Source organism: Ovis canadensis, chromosome 1, assembly GCF_042477335.2.
Source record: "Ovis canadensis isolate MfBH-ARS-UI-01 breed Bighorn chromosome 1, ARS-UI_OviCan_v2, whole genome shotgun sequence".
Lineage (NCBI taxonomy): Eukaryota > Metazoa > Chordata > Mammalia > Artiodactyla > Bovidae > Ovis > Ovis canadensis.
Window position 1 is genome coordinate 216,215,825 of NC_091245.1, and position 16,078 is coordinate 216,231,902.

The 16,078-nt window shown below is 36.8% G+C and overlaps 1 protein-coding gene across 3 annotated transcripts in view; it reads right to left on the reverse strand.

The window, feature by feature from the left end:
• Positions 1–3,818: 3,818 nt before the first annotated feature.
• Positions 3,819–16,078, reverse strand: part of NLGN1 (neuroligin 1) — a 786,357-nt gene continuing 774,097 nt past the window's right edge. For 2 of the 3 annotated variants that reach the window (XM_069559761.1, XM_069559778.1), the window contains 3 exons: positions 11,467–11,679; positions 7,288–8,077; positions 3,819–6,488 (listed from right to left, as the gene is read on the reverse strand). In XM_069559761.1, coding sequence (XP_069415862.1) covers positions 5,666–6,488; positions 7,288–8,077; positions 11,467–11,679 — 1,826 coding nt within the window. In that variant the 3' untranslated portion in view covers positions 3,819–5,665. The remainder of the gene's footprint in view (positions 6,489–7,287; positions 8,078–11,466; positions 11,680–16,078) is intronic. The other variant, XM_069559768.1, reaches the window with a different exon arrangement.

Consider the following 16,078-nt stretch of genomic DNA (forward strand, 5'->3'; position numbering starts at 1 on the left):
TATTTGGTCAACTTTCAAATTTGAAATGAAGAATAAAATAATCTATATGTTACTCAAATTTTCTGCTTTGAGCTATTAGCATGATCTCTCCAGATTCAAGCTGGGTATTTTTCACGCTATAGCAAATGATTTTCCAATTTCTTACAGTTAATAATGGAACTCACGAGAAATCTGTAGTAGTCAAGTAGATTTTGTTCACAGTCAACATATTCAACAAAAATTTAAAACTATGAGAATTGTTACTTTTATATTGCTAATCCCATTCTCTAAAACATTAAACCATTGATAAATACTTGACAATAATTTGTGTAATAGCTATACAATGAAATCAGATCATGAACTTTTTATTGCCAAATTTAGAAGTAAGTTGAAGAAAGTAGGGGAAACCACTAGACCATTCATGTATGACCTAAATCATATTCCTTATGATTATACAGTGGAAGAGACAAATAATTCAAGGAAGTAGATCTGAGAGACAGAGTGTCTGAAGAACTATGGATGGAGGTTCATGACATTGTACAAGAGGCAGTGATCAAGACCATCTCCAAGAAAAAGAAATGCAGAAAGGCAAAATGGTTGTCTGAGGAGGCATTACAAATAGCTATGAAAAGAAGAGAAGCGAAAGGAAAAGGAGAAAAGGAAAGATATACCCATTTGAATGCAGAGTTCCAAAGAATAGCAAGGAGAGATAAGAAAGCCTTCCTCACTGATCAATGCAAAGAAATAGAGGAAAATAATAGAATAGGAAAGACCAGAGATCTCTTCAAGAAAATTAGAGATACCAAGGGAAACATTTCATGCAAAGATAAAAGATGGGCACAGTACAGGACAGAAATTGTATGGACCTAAAAGAAGCAGAAGATATTAAGAAGAGGTGGCAAGAATACACAGAAGAACTGTACAAAAAAGATCTTCAAGACCCAGATAACCACAATGGTGTGATCACTCACCTAGAGCCAGACATCCTGGAATGCAAAGTCAAGATTACAAACAAAGCTAGTGGAGGTGATGGAATTCCAGTTAAGCTATTTCAAATCCTATAAGATGATGCTACAAAAGTGCTGCACTCAATATGCCAGCAAATTTGGAAAATTCAGCAGTTGGCCACAGGACTGGAAAAGGTCAGTTTTCATTCCAATCCAAAAGAAGGGCAATGACAAAGAATGTTCAAACTACTGCACAATTGCACTCATCTCATACACTAGCAAAGTAATGCTCAAAATTCTTTAAGCCAGACTTCAACAGTACGTGAACCATGAACTTCCAGATGTTCAAGCTTGGTTTAGAAAAGGCAGAGAAACCAGAGATCAAATTGCCAACATCTGTTGGATCACCAAAAAAGCAAGAGAATTCCAGAAAAGCATATACTTCTGCTTTATTGACTATGCCAAAGCATTTGACTGTGTGGATCACAACAAACTGTGGAAAATTCTGAAAGAGATGGGAATGCCAGACCACCTTACCTGCCTCCCAAGAGATCTGTATGCTGGTCAAGAAAGAACAGAAGTGGACATGGAACAACAGACTGGTTCCAAATAGGGAAAGGAGTACATCAAGGCTGTATATTGTCACCCTGCTTATTTAACCTATACGCAGAGTACATCATGCAATATGCCAGGCTGGATAAAGCACAGGCTGAAATCAAGATTGCTGGGAGAAATATCCCTAAACTCAGATATGCAGTGCAGATGACACCACCCTCATGGCACAAAGCAAAGAACTAAAGAGTTTCTTGATGAAAGTGAAAGAGGAGAGTGAAAAAGTTGGCTTGAAACTCAACATTCAGAAAACTAAGATCACGGCATCCAGTCCCATCACTTCATGGCAAATAGATGGGGAAACAATGGAAAGAGTGAGACTTTAATATTTGGGCTCCAAAATCACTGCAGATGGTGACTGCAGTCATGAAATTAAAAGACGTTTGCTCCTTGGAAGAAAAGCTATGACCAACCTAGACAGCATATTCAAAAGCTGATACAGCACTTTGCTAACAAAGGTCCATATAGTCAAAGCTTTCGTTTTTGCAGTAGTCGTGTATGGATGTGAGAATTCGACTCTAAATAAAGCTGAGTGCCAAAGAACTGATGTTTTTGAACTGTGGTGTTGGAGAAGACTCTTGAGAGTCCCTTGGAAAGCAAGGAGATCCAACGAGTCCATCCTAAAGGAAATGAGTTCTGAATATTCATTGGAAGGACTGATGCAGAAGATAAAACTCCAATACTTTGGCTACCCGATGCGAAGAACTGACTCACTGAAAAAGACCCTGATGCTGGGAAAGATTGAAAGTGGGAGAAGAAGGGGACAACAGAGGATGAGATGGTTGGATGGCCTCACCCACTCGATGGACATGAGTTTGAGCAAGTTCTGGGATTTGGTGAGGGACAGGGAAGCCTGGAGTGCTGTAGTCCATGGGGTCACAAAGAGTTGGACATGACTGAGCGACTGAACTGAACTGAACTGAAGACAATGAAATAAAGTTAATTTTGGCTTAATGTTTGTATAAATTGTAGCAGCCTTGGCTATTTGCAGTTTCAGCACAGGCAGGGATGTATGAATTAATATGTGACAACAAAAATATTCTTTTAATTTTGTGACTTGTTTTCTAAAGAAAATCATCATCTAAATAAATATATTTAAAACATTTGGGTAAAATCTAATAACATTATTCAAAATACTTATTGCATTTAAAATTTTTTTCAGCTTTAAAAACAGCTCTTCATATTCTATTTATTGTGGGACATCATTTTACATTCAGAAAAGTAGCTGCTGTAATATAAAACTAGAAACTAACGCTCACAATGACGACATCATGACCTCAGACAGTAATAAAACTTAGAGCTGCTTTATCTTTCACAAAGTTTTTGCTACATTAATAAAAACAAAATAGGGCTATGGTTTGTTTTCCTAGGTCATTTCCCTAAATTAGTATAAAATAAATGTCTGTTATGATAGCTAGGTAGATCGAGTAACAGATAAGTTTAGAGCAACAGATAAGTAGATATAAATAAGGCCATCATTAAAATAGAATGGTTTTGCTAACTGAAGTAATGCATACGAAAGATTTCATTTATATCTTATTTTGTTTTCATTTCTATTTTTGTCTTTATCTTTTGTTTAATCAATATAGTAAAAGACAGTTTTCTGATTAAACAATATTTAAGATGCAAAACAATTCTTTATGTTTACATTGGCAGTTCACAGCCTAAAAGCATAATCACATCAGGCAAAAACTGAACATAGACCGCTCTGGATTTTGAAGACTTTTTTTTCTTCCAATAGATTTTTATTTGAAGCTATGGAGCAACATCTACATTTTACTGATAGTTAATAATTGGAAGGGGGAATTATAAGTAAATAAATTCCTCAAAATAGAAGATTTTTATCTTTATTGTTAGCTTAAAGTCTTGCTCAGCACTTTAAAATTTTCTTAGAATGATAACTTTCTATCCATTACTTTATGGGAATTTAATCACCCTGATATTGGGAACCTAGATATTGTATTTCATAAATGTTGCACATTTATTTCCAGTAGACCTGTTTCTTGATGATCAGAATTGGACCGTGTGTTTCTAACTGAAAACGATTGGCACATTTTATTTCCACACCACTTTCACAAGAAGAGGTATTAAAAATACAATGCTAATACTTTTCATGAGTTCCTGGGCTTATAAATTCATAATAAAATTAATGTTTCATCAGTTTCATTTTAGATGACACTTGACTTTAAATACACAGTGTGTCTTCTGTAGAAGTTAACTACATGTCTTCAAAAACCCGACTGGTCTAGAGAAATGACTCTCTGAGACAGTCATGTTTCATTTCTTTTTTCCTTTTTTTTGTTTTAAAAAAAAAGACAAAACAGCAATAAACATTTTAGCTCTTTAATGAGCAAAGATCATGTCTCTTAGCATTGGACTAATAGTCATTATTATCTTTATTTCACGCAATGACCAATGACATGGCCAAGATGTACAAAGTTGTTTCCATCAAGTAGTATACAATTTTTTTTTTTGTATAATAAGCTTTCATTCTTGAAAAAGAGTAACTGAAAAGAAAGGTTTCTGTTACTGCAGTTAGTTTGTCAGAGAAAGTTCTTTGCATTATCTTACAAACTATCAAAATTGCTAGTCATCTGAAAAAATGTAAAAAAAAATCACATAACTTTAGTCTAATAGAAATATAGTACAGGTAAGAGAGAAAGTATTTATCAGGATGTGCTCTTTAAGTCCATCTCAATTTTTTTTAATATAAATGTACATCTGATTACATATACAAACATTTGGAAAGGTCTGTGATATACTGTTACTGGTAAACAACAAGGGGATGAAGAGTTTTCTGTGGTCTTAGAATATTCATTTAAAATCACACGTACGTGTAAGACTACAATTCTCCAGGTGTTGACGCTCCTTCTAGGTTCTTTATCTACGTTGCACTCTATTGAGACTGTGTGAGTAAATTCCAGTGAAGGAACCTCAGTGAGAAAGATAAGTGACGTGAGGAGGGACATAACTTTATACTGAATTATTATCAGTAAACATTTTGTCATGCAACATGAGTAAATCAATGAACTGAGAACTGTAATCAGAGTGGTAATTTGGGGCATCCTCAGATCATAAAGACTTGCAAGTTACTCTTTGGACACACTTCACCTTACCCAAAGGAACAAAATACAGAATAACAAAAACCACAGCAAATTATAGATTCTGCAACGTATGTCCGATTAGGGTTATATTTCTAGAAAATATTTAGATGGGAATGAAAAGAACATTAAAAACACAGGAAATTTTTTTTTTCTGGGATTCATATCAGCGAGTATTCACCACTATGCCTATAGTTTCTTCAGATACATTTAGTAACTAATTCCTTCTATTATCAAAACTACTGTGAATTATTTTATTGTAATTACTTTTGCCCCCTAAATTCTTCTTTAGTTTCTGCCAATTGATGGAGGAAGCTTCTATTAAAAACTTCAGTGGGATAAGAAGAATTTTAATTACGGCTTAATCAGCAGCACAGCCACCAAGCATATAAATTATCATGCACATCGTGCTAAAAATATCCAGTTTCCTTTATCCCCACAACTTTATACTGACAGCACTTATGTGATAATGTTGTACCTGCCAGTCTTTAAACTTCTTTGTTTTACTGGCAAATTTCAGCATGAGCCTCCGCTAAGGCCATTAACAGCATTGGTGCTTTGTGTACTTATCCAAATATGTAAATATGGTCTACACAATAAAACAGCTCCAAATAAAAACTGGTGAAAATTATCTGACATTCCATTGGTGTGTCCCTTGTGCATATTCATGGTTATTTTTAAAATTTTTATATTTTATATTTCAGACATAGTTCTTTCCTGTTTGGTGTTCCACATGCCTAATTCCATCATGTAACATAAATCTTCAAAAAATTAATTCTTGAATGTGAATGAAAAAGTATCATTCAGAACAATTGCTTCAAGCAATTGAAATTCGCTTTTAAAGTTGATTTGTGTATATATGTACAATTCTTTTTTTTTTCAAAACCCCCAAAGTTCTTGATATGTATATTCACATATTATTCCTCCTTATTTAAATAGTAAGAGTCTTGTAGGTTGAAAGCCAAGGAATCTTCAGCAATCGTTTACTGCAATCCATCAAAAAAATAGTTTGTTTCTCTTATCTGGCTATACCCTGGTTGTTGAATGTGAATGGGGGTGGGGGTGGGGATGGGGCAGAGTATTGTTCTGTCCTCCAGTAAATGTATTGAATGTGTGTAAGGGTTGAATCCCTGGTATAGTGTTGGGAATCATTGTGATGGTGTTGGGTGTCATTAAGGGAACATCATCAGGTGACCTCCTCATAGCTAGTGTGTAATCTGGGGGGCAGGCGGTCCGGAGAACCACCTCGTGTGGATGGATGGACTCACACTCATGATCCAAATCAGTGTGCTTCATTTGCAGGGACATGATCTCCTCTTCTTGTGCGTGGGTCAGATCATTGGTAGTCGTGCGCTGAGGGCTGCATCTCCTGTGAACGTCATGTCTCCTCTTATCCTTTTTGTAGTACAGGGCTGCAAAGGCCAAGATGTTCAGAAACAGCAGTGATGCTCCAACGGCGATAGTGACGCTCAGCTCTGTTGAGTAGTCCCTTTGATCCACTGAAAATGGACTTGGCTGTTGTTTGGGATCATCCTGCTTGGCAGTGGGAAAGGCTGATGTGACAGGTACGGAATTTTTTCTTGTAGGTCTGAAAGTGATGTCAGTTGATGGCACTTTAGTTGTTGTCGAGGTATACTGAGAAATGTCATTGAGATTATGCAGATGAGGTACCAGCTCCAACCAGAGGTTTACTTTATTGGCTCTGTAATGTTCTTTAACTCTTGGTTTTAATCCAATATGGAGATAAAGTTGGTCTTTCTGGGAATATCTGGTCCATGCTACTTCTTCAAAGCGATTGGGTTTGGTATGGATGAATTTTGTGTCTTGAGGGACTGGTTGATTTGGGTCACTAAAAAAGAGAAATTATGAGAAAGAAATTTGCTTTATTTTTAAAAAATCATAGTAGCACTAGTTTAACATTTAGTTGAAGAGGTAACTCAGCAAGGCTTTAGACTGTTTTAATATAACTTGGGTTAATTTAGAAATAGCAATTCCAATTTCAGGCAGGTTGTTAAATGTTTGATAACATAATTTGAGTAAATCTCACTTTCTTGTTCTCTCTACTCATGGACTGCTACACATCCAAAGATTAAAAAATTCAAGTACAAGTGAGTTTTCTCATAGGCAAGATAGCAGAGACAGCAATGGGGAAAAGTTGGGATTTGGAATTGGCAGGTGAGGATTGGAGTCCTAATGCTGCTATATACTAGATATTTGAATATATCTATGTGAAACTTTCATAGCCTAAGGCCCTTTTTATGTAAAATGGAATTATGGTATTTGACCTGCTCTCCTCACAAGGTACTTGGGAGGATCAAAAGGCATACAGTACTATAAACTGAAAATCTCTATAAAATAAAACTTGTCATTATTGAATAATAATAATAAATCCTGTGTAATTAAAAAAAGAAACAAAATAAATTTAACTGAGTAATGCAATAAAGATAAAAGACTTTCTTAATAAGCTTTACAAAGTAAGAATAAAGAAGTGATTTCTGAAACACCACAAATATAAATTTTGAATAAAGGAACTTAAATATCACTGGCATTAACCTATTAAATCATTTGGACACAAACCATGTATATTTTAAGTGCTTAAGAGGATATTTTTACTAAAGTATAGCAAACTTCATTTCTTAGGTACCTACCCAGTTTTAGCAAAATTTGTCCAGTATGTCATTACGACAGCACTCAGCATCACATCATTTTTGGAGAAATTGCAAGGAAATAACTCTGTAGGTCCAATCATGGGTATTCCTAGTACATAGGGAACCTCATCTCCATGAGCTGCATCAGCCCAGGCTGGAACCTGATCTGTTTGGCAATGATGGTAAAAGGCATAGAAATAGGTGGGCGAACCAAAATTTGAGTGAAGATCTGCTGTAGCCACAGCTGGTGCCACCCACTGATGGTCTGTAAACAAAGCTAATAACGTCTTCCTTCTGGTTTCAGGGTTATGACGGTCAGCCCAGTCAGTATACATGAATTTAATGGTTTCTCTCAAAACATCTTTGCCTTCAGGATATCCATATAAGTTATCAACAAAATTAGAAACAGCAAAGTCAAAATCACTAGCAGATATACCATCATCACTATCTACTATATTTTCAACAAATTTTAATCCTTCCCCTTGGTTAACTCCTAACATTATATCATAGTTGAGAAACTCTCCTTGCTCCATCAGTATCTGAGGGTCATCTGGTATCACATCACCATCAATCACAGGTCCAAAGGCTATGTGGTATCGTGCTGGTTGAATATCTTGGTCAACAAGTTCTTTGTAAGGCTTCTTCTGCAGGCATTCCACTAACTCTACTGTATCTGAAACATTGCAACCAACTTTTGTGGCCAACATTCTAGCATATTTTGCAGGTTGGAAACTAACAGCCCAGCTGGAAAGGGCTGTTCCACTTTGAGCTATTGCTCGTTGAAAGAGTCCTATGGGGAAAAAAAATAATAATAACAAAACATTTCAGATGACCTTTGAATAATGTTGTGGTAAAACAATCAAATCTGATATTTGAGATGTGTATATAAAAACCCAGATATGACTCAAGAAACAGGGAGATAGAGACATTTTTGCTTAAGAGAAGGTACACAAATTCATCCCCAGGGTACAATGAATTGGAAAGATGGATTAGAGTCTTCTGCTTTCAGTAGCAGCTGCTTTGAGAAGAAAGAGATCTAAATTGTGCACTGTCTCAAAAAAGAGTAAACAAGGAGAAATGGAGAATGTGGAAATAGTAGTGGTAAAAGAAGTCTCAAGTATTCATTTGCTCAGCATGTAAACACCTCTGTTACTGTCACAGCCAACCAGATGGGGCTCTCTCCTCTTTAGCTCTACATCAGACTTTGTATTGTCTTTTGAGGATATTTCCTCCAATTTGGCTGCATGTATCTTTCTTCAAAATGGCTCTGTGTGTTTGTTTTAATCAGAATTTATTTGAAAACAATTGTTGATATGTTTACATAATTACTGGGACTGGGAATCTGCTAATACCCTGGGGATGGCCTTAAAGGCACACAAAACAGAATATCACTTTAGACATACTCTTTCCAACTCTTTATATTAGACACAGTATGTTGAATACTCATCTTTCTGAGGAAGATATAACATTTGCAGTGTATTCACTAGGTTAAAGAGAAAACCATCAGCAGAAGGATTTAGTGGGGGCGGGAGGTGATTTAACTTTTTCCACTGTTGAACGTGCACTGCTATATTTTATCATAAAAGATGAAAAGTACATGGTCCATTGCTTTTCATTTAATTACATTTAAAAATTATAAATCATGGTCCCATATGCAGCTTGATAAGAGCTGCATACCATTCAAATTTATAAATGAATTTTACTTATTAGGGTATTTTCTAATAAAATTCTCATTTTTAAAATATAATTTATCTATTCTATTTTAAAAATTACCTTTATTATCAATTTCCAAACACAGCTTTGTATTTCAGTTATTCAAACACATGCTCAATCATTCATATGTGTTAACGTATAAGAATTATTTTTCACAAAGGTGCTAAAGTAATGACTAAATTAGAAGCAAAGCTTTCTCTTTTTTCTACAAACACATATACGTATTCAAAATGCCTGTAATGTTTCCAGATAATTATAAAATATTCAAAAAGTCAAACAATACTAATAAATATTTGTTTTGATTTCTGACATCTTTATGAAAATATTTTGTTTGCTACAGCAAAGAGAATACCTATAGTACGAATAACTTTTTAAAATTGTGCTTGTCAACATTGGCTCAGAGAAATATTTTACTGCTTAAAAACTTTATAGCTAAAATAAGACATCTATAAGATTCTTTCCCATTATAGGGACTTAATGATGTTAACTAAATACACCCAAAAAATACATATATCACATTTAATATAGTCTGAAATATGCCATCTAAATGGTACTGGGAAAATCCACATATTTTATCACTAGTGAGAGTACTAGTATGCATTATTGTTACAGGCCTGAGAATTGTTGCAGCTCTGGGAAGTTTCCAAACTTTAAAGTCTATGTCTGCAACGGAGATAAAATTAGCCTGATGATTCCAAGACCCCTTCTGAGCATCTCCTGGTCAATTTAGGCAGCTTTGTTACTAGAAGTAAGCTTAGAACTAGATCACACATAAGTACATTTATCTAGCCAGGCATGGATAGATTTCCTTGAAGAGTGTGTGTGATGGAATGCTATGTTTTCACCTGTTTACACAGCCATTTGCCACTGTTTACCACATTGATTGATTGATGAATAGCAACACTATCTGATGAAGTAATTGATTCATCTCTTTAGAAAATGCTAGTTTTATACTGGCTGAAAATGGCTGTGATACCCATGTTCATTTTACATTTAGAAAAAAAATTTAGAAAAAAATCAGTGCAAATACCCTTTGAGACCAAAAGACCCTATGAAGTCTGAAAAGATTGGCTAACGTTATCCTAGATGAGTACTGGCATTAGTATAGTCTTCAAGCTAGAACATTCTAATCTGTTCAATTAAGGAAAAAAACAACAAACTTTATTATTTCAAAATAAGTCATTTCACTGAAGACCAAAATCTCTATACTTTGGAAGAGTTCTCATACATGTGTCATTTTGTTATCTCAAATCAGAACTCTACTGATACAAGTGAGATATTACATAAAGTATGTCTACAAATTAAGTCAATAATAATATATGATCCTCCAAATATATAAACTCATTTAATGACTGTTATTCTGAAATTTGACATTAATGTGTCTTTGATGCCAAAAACAAATATTCTGTGTCTGGTGCTCATATCCTAAAACTTAGTCTTACAAACTGACGAGCTTCATGATTTAAAACTGACAGTGTATACTTTCTTAATATCTACAAACTGACAATGGAAAAGCAGAAAACACAAGATGGTCTATGTTGATATGTATCCTATCTTTTCCTATCTATTCTGTATGTATAATGGAGAGAAAATATTCACTTTACAGACTTCTCCAACAAAACACCACTGTTCTTGCGGATATTTCAAATTAATAATGCTATAAGAATGGGTGACTAAACTCATGGTAAAATGGGAGTTCATAAAGACCAGCATGATAAGCCTTGCACAGGCATTTTGGAAAAAAGATGTCAAGGCCAGAAAATGGAGACAAAAACAATATCTCATGGATTTAACCAGCCTCAGTGCTCCAGGCTGCTTTGACAGGCTTCAGGGGGGGAAAATAACATTTTTGGAGTTGAAAATAGAAAAAGAACAAAATCAAACATATTTTTCTTTTTAATCAAAAGCTCTACTAGTGACCTTAATGCTTTGACAATTTTGGATCATGCATGCAAGATAATCAAACGTCTGTCCTCTACTCAGACAAGTGAAAATGACGTTTTCAGATGAACTAGCTTACAACTGCTTCCTTATTATCTTCATACTAGTAAAGGGTTAAAAAAGTTTACCATCTAGAAAATGGATTATATACAAGCCTTGCATTAAATGATAATTTTTTTAAAAATCCATGTCTTTGATTTTGATTACTGAATCAACATAACAGAAATGTGAACATCTTTGATTTTCCCCAAAATCACCCTTTGGAGGAGAGAAAAGTTACTGTAATGCTAATTATTCTGAAATGTGCTTATAAGGGCATCCATACCAAGCTCCACAGGAAACAAAGAAAAGAGTTTGACAAAAATTTAAACATGCATAGAGAAGCTGAAGAAACAAAGTTTGAAACAGTTATTGAGTTCACTCTAACATTTAGTTTAAACAGAAATATATACAGAGCATCACATACTACTGATGGTGGTGGCATGCAGACACCAAAATTGTCAAAATTTGCAACCTGCATAATACCTTTGGTTGAATTGCTCCAACGGTTACCTTCAGAATAATGGGATAAAGTCAGCAGATTGACACATGAACCCCCAGCGCCAGATCCAAAAACAGTGATTCTTAAGGGGTCACCACCAAAGAATCCAATATTCTCACTAGTCCATCTTAAAGCCTGTATGAGATCAAGGAGTCCATAGTTTCCTTTTGCAGCCTGATCCCCTGTGCTCAAGAAACCTGGAAAATAGAAATCAAAAGACATCAAAGAACACCCTTTTGAGTTGACATGAGTCAAACAGATATAAAATTTAAATAAAATTGAAACCTGTTTTCATCAAGATGAGTAAAACCCAAGTTCTTTAGGGAAAAATGATCTTCCGCCAGAATAAACTAATTTACTTTAGGAAGAATAGCAGAGACTAAAATCTGGAAAATTATATTTATCTTCCCCAAATGTTTCCCAAGCTATCCAGGTAACAGGTAACAGGTAGCAGGTAAAGAGAGAATGAAAACATTGTGAAAGACCTCAAGAGAGACATTCTAAGGGCTGACTTACTTGGTGGAGATATTTGAGATAGTATCATGGAGTGTGGAGAAAGCAATGGCACCCCACTCCAGTACTTTTGCCTTGCAAATCCCATGGATGGAGGAGCCTGGTAGGTTGCAGTCCATGGGGTCGCTAAGAGTTGGACACGACTGAGCGACTTCACTTTCACTTTTAACTTGCATGCATTGGAGAAGGAAATGGCAACCCACTCCAGTGTTCTTGCCTGGAGAATCCCAGGGACTGGGGAGCCTGGTGGGCTGCCGTTTCTGGGGTTGCACAGAGCCAGAAACGACTGAAGCGACTTAGCAGCAGCAGCAGTAGCAGTACAGCATCATGGGGTGTATGAGGGTGTGTTTTTGCATAAAAACGGTCAGTCCTCAAGTTTCTCGTGGTCTAATATGGTTGGAATTTCAGGTATGTGTGGTAGACTGGCAGGATATGAGGACACAGAACAGGGGTATTTTTCTAAGACTTGTGCATAAAATTATATGCAACTCGTTGTATGTATAGGTATATGCACATATTTATTGATGATGTGCCATGGTTAAGAATCACTGTAGCTGATATACTTTGAGATTACATTTTAGAATGCCCCAAATGATAAACTGAGATAATATAAGAAGTTAGAAAACAATATAGAACATTTGAAGATTTTTGAAGAGTTGAGATTCATATTTCTCCAATGTTCAAAGCTCCATTTCATAGTGAAGAGGAATATATGTTGATTAATAGAGAGAATGAGGGTGGGGAGAGGTTACAAAGATCTAAACTGACAGAGTAGAAAAGGCAATTTAAAAAAAGGAGATGGATAGTGTAAAACTGACAAACAGAAACCTCAATTAAAATAGAGCTGGGAAGTCAGAAAGGGGAGCTGTCATGCACTGTAGAGCAGAGCCCAACAGAAGAAAAGCTTTCCTTGCCTGGCAAGAGCTCAGCCAGAGAGACTCTCACAACTCAGTCCCTGAAAAGCCTCTATACTTCAAACTCTTCAAAGTCCTCCAACAGACTCTTTGTTTACTATATGCTCCCACCTTCCTTTTCCCTTCTTAAAAAAAGTCCTTCTCTCTTTGCTGTGGGGGGACTGGCATGTGGCTCGCCACAGTTGTAGACCCCAAACTGCAATTCTTTGTTGACCCCAAGCAAACCCATTTCTACTGGAGAAATTGCTGGCAGTCTATTTAAGTCAACATTTTGGTGGCCTGCATGGAGATCCAGAGAAGATCCCTGATGATTTCCAGGTTAGTGATGGTAGACAAGTGTGATGCTCACATTGAACCCATTGCTGCTCACTGCTTTTCTTGTCAGCCCTGGGATTTAAGAGTTAGTCTTTCTTCTGGTTGTAAGCTTCTGCCCTATTTGCATTTTGAAGCCCTCCAGTCTTTACTGGGGATCTGTTTTAAGACTATGTCTTTTCTGGCTACCTGGAGAAGGAAATCACAATCTACTCCACTACTATTGCCTGGAAAATGCCATGGACAAAGGAGCCTGATAGGCTACAGTCCATGGGGTCGCAAAGAGTCAGACACGACTGAGAGACTTCACTTCACTTCACTTCTTTTCTGGCTAAGACTTTGTTCTGTATGTGTGCGAGTACTTATTTGGCATCTGCCTGATTTTTGAAATTGGCCTTCATGAATTGGAACTGTGCCCATCTTCGGCAGGATTCCTTCTGGAACAGGGGGTGGGGGCTGTTCCTCCTGGAATTGGCTAGCCTTTGGTTCATTCCACTGGGATCAGGGGCTGCTTCATTATAACTGTGTGGGTTCAGCCTTTGACTCAATTCCTTTTGGAAGAGGGGCTATTTTATTGGCACTGTGCTATTAAGCCTTTGGCCTGATTCCCTTTGAATTGGGCTGTTATATTAGAGCTGTACTGAGCAGACCTTCAGAACTAGAGTGTTCCTTCTGAACTGGCTGGTATTAGACCTGCAGGCTGTTTGAGCTATTTGAGTTGCTTGAGATGTTTATGCTATTTGAAAATTATCCTTTTACTCTAGGTAGAAATCTTTGAGAAATGGGATCCCTACTATCTAAAGTTTTGAGCATGCCCATTTACAGGCAGTCTGGCCAATTTTATATTTAAAAACTATAGTCTTTCCTCAGGCATATTTCTAACCAAATGGACCAACCTAACTAAAGGTAATTTAGAGTATCACTGGCCATTATGGGGAATTTTTTAAATCCCCAAACTCATTTTTCTTAAAACCAAACTGGATAATAATCCAACATTTTCAGAAACTTAATGTAATACTTATTTTTATTTGGTATTCTCAGGTTTCCAAATGTTATCAGGAGCTTAAAATTGCTTCTTTGCAAAATAAGATGTTTAAGATGAATTGAGGCAGAAAAAAAAGAAAAAGATAAAACAAAGAAAGATTCAGTTCAGTTCAGTCGCTCAATTGTGTCCAACTTTTTGTGACCCCATGAACCACTTCATGCCAGGCCTCCCTGTCCATCATCAATTCCCAGAGTCCACCCAAACCCATGTCCATTGAGTCGGTGATGCCATCCAACCATCTCATCCTCTGTCATCCCCTTCTCCTCCTGCCCTCAATCTTTTCCAGGATCAGGGTCTTTTCCAATGAGTCAGCTCTTCGCATCAGATGGCCAAATTATTGAGGTTTCGGCTTCAACATTAGTCCTTCCAATGCTTCTAAAACCTCATGCTTCTTCCCTGCCTTCTTTGTCTCAGGACCTGCCTCTGGTGCCATATTCCTCCTTCCCTCTATGTCACCTGGTGGTGGTGGTGGTTTAGTTGCACTAAGTTGTGGCCAACTCTTGCAATCCCATGAACTGTAGCCTGACAGGATCCTCTGTCCGTGGGATTTCTCAGGCAAGAATACTAGAGGGGGTTGCCATTTCCTCCTCCAGGGTATCTTCCTGACCCAGGGATTGAACCTGGGTCTCCTGCATTGCAGCCAAATTCTTTACCGCTGAGCCTCCAGGGAAGATCTTACATCACCTACACCTTCTTTATATGCTAAATTCCTCCACACTAATTCTCTTGCCAAACTTCCCTTTTCCTTGAAATCATAGTCAAAGATTTTCCCAAAGTAACAAAAAATCCTCACAGAATTACTAAGGAATTTAATATAGTCATTCAGACTTATCTACCTGGTTTATCTGACTTATATCAGCTAGTTCATAAGTTTGTTGGTGAAGGCCAGACCCACTACTGGATGAAAACTGCTAATTGAGAATATCCTGAAAGGTTTCTAGAATTACAACTGAAAGAGCAGCCTGCTACTTTACTATCTAATCAGGCTCAAGCAATCACTGGTGACTCATCAGGCAATTCCTAGGGATTTACCTAAGCCTGTTGATTGGACAAAATTCAGGCTTGCACACAAAAATCTGATGAAACTGGTCATAACTATTAAAATCAACTTCAGATTATTTTTAGAGAAAATTCTTTTCTTCTTTCAGATGTTGATTCTATCCTGGTAACTTTAAACTCTATATTTATGAATGGGCTAAACTGAGACCTTTTCTTCCAGTAAAAAGAATCAGGATGGAATGGAAAACCACATCCACTCCTGATTTAGTTAATCTGACAAGCCAGCTTTCTCTCACTCTAAATGAGTCACCCAAAAGGAAAAACATCAACATTCTTAATCTTCAGCTCCAGCAAATGAAGATCCCTAAGCAAAACCTAAGTCTTTCCTGATGGCTCAGAGTAAAGAATCAGCCTGCAATGCAGGGGACATGGATTTGATCCCTGGGTCAGGAAGATCCTCTGGAGAAGGAAATGGCAAACCACTCCAATATTCTTGCCTGGGAAGGCCCATGGACAGTGGAGCCTGGAGGGCTACTACAATCCATGGGGTCGCAAAAGAGTTGGATACGACTTACAACAACAAACAAAACTCAAACTACCCTGGTTTCTTCTACTATTGAAAAGAGCCAGGAAATTGAAAAAGAGATTGTTACAAATTTAGGTGCTGTAGGTACCTTCAGTTTTCCAACCTGCCTTTCTATGTTCCTTTCACTTCTCAATGACGGGGCTCCAAAGGACCACAGGGGCTCTTCCCAACCCTCCCTCTTGATCGGCTTGGAGAAATATTACTCCAGATTGGGGATGAATCTCTTC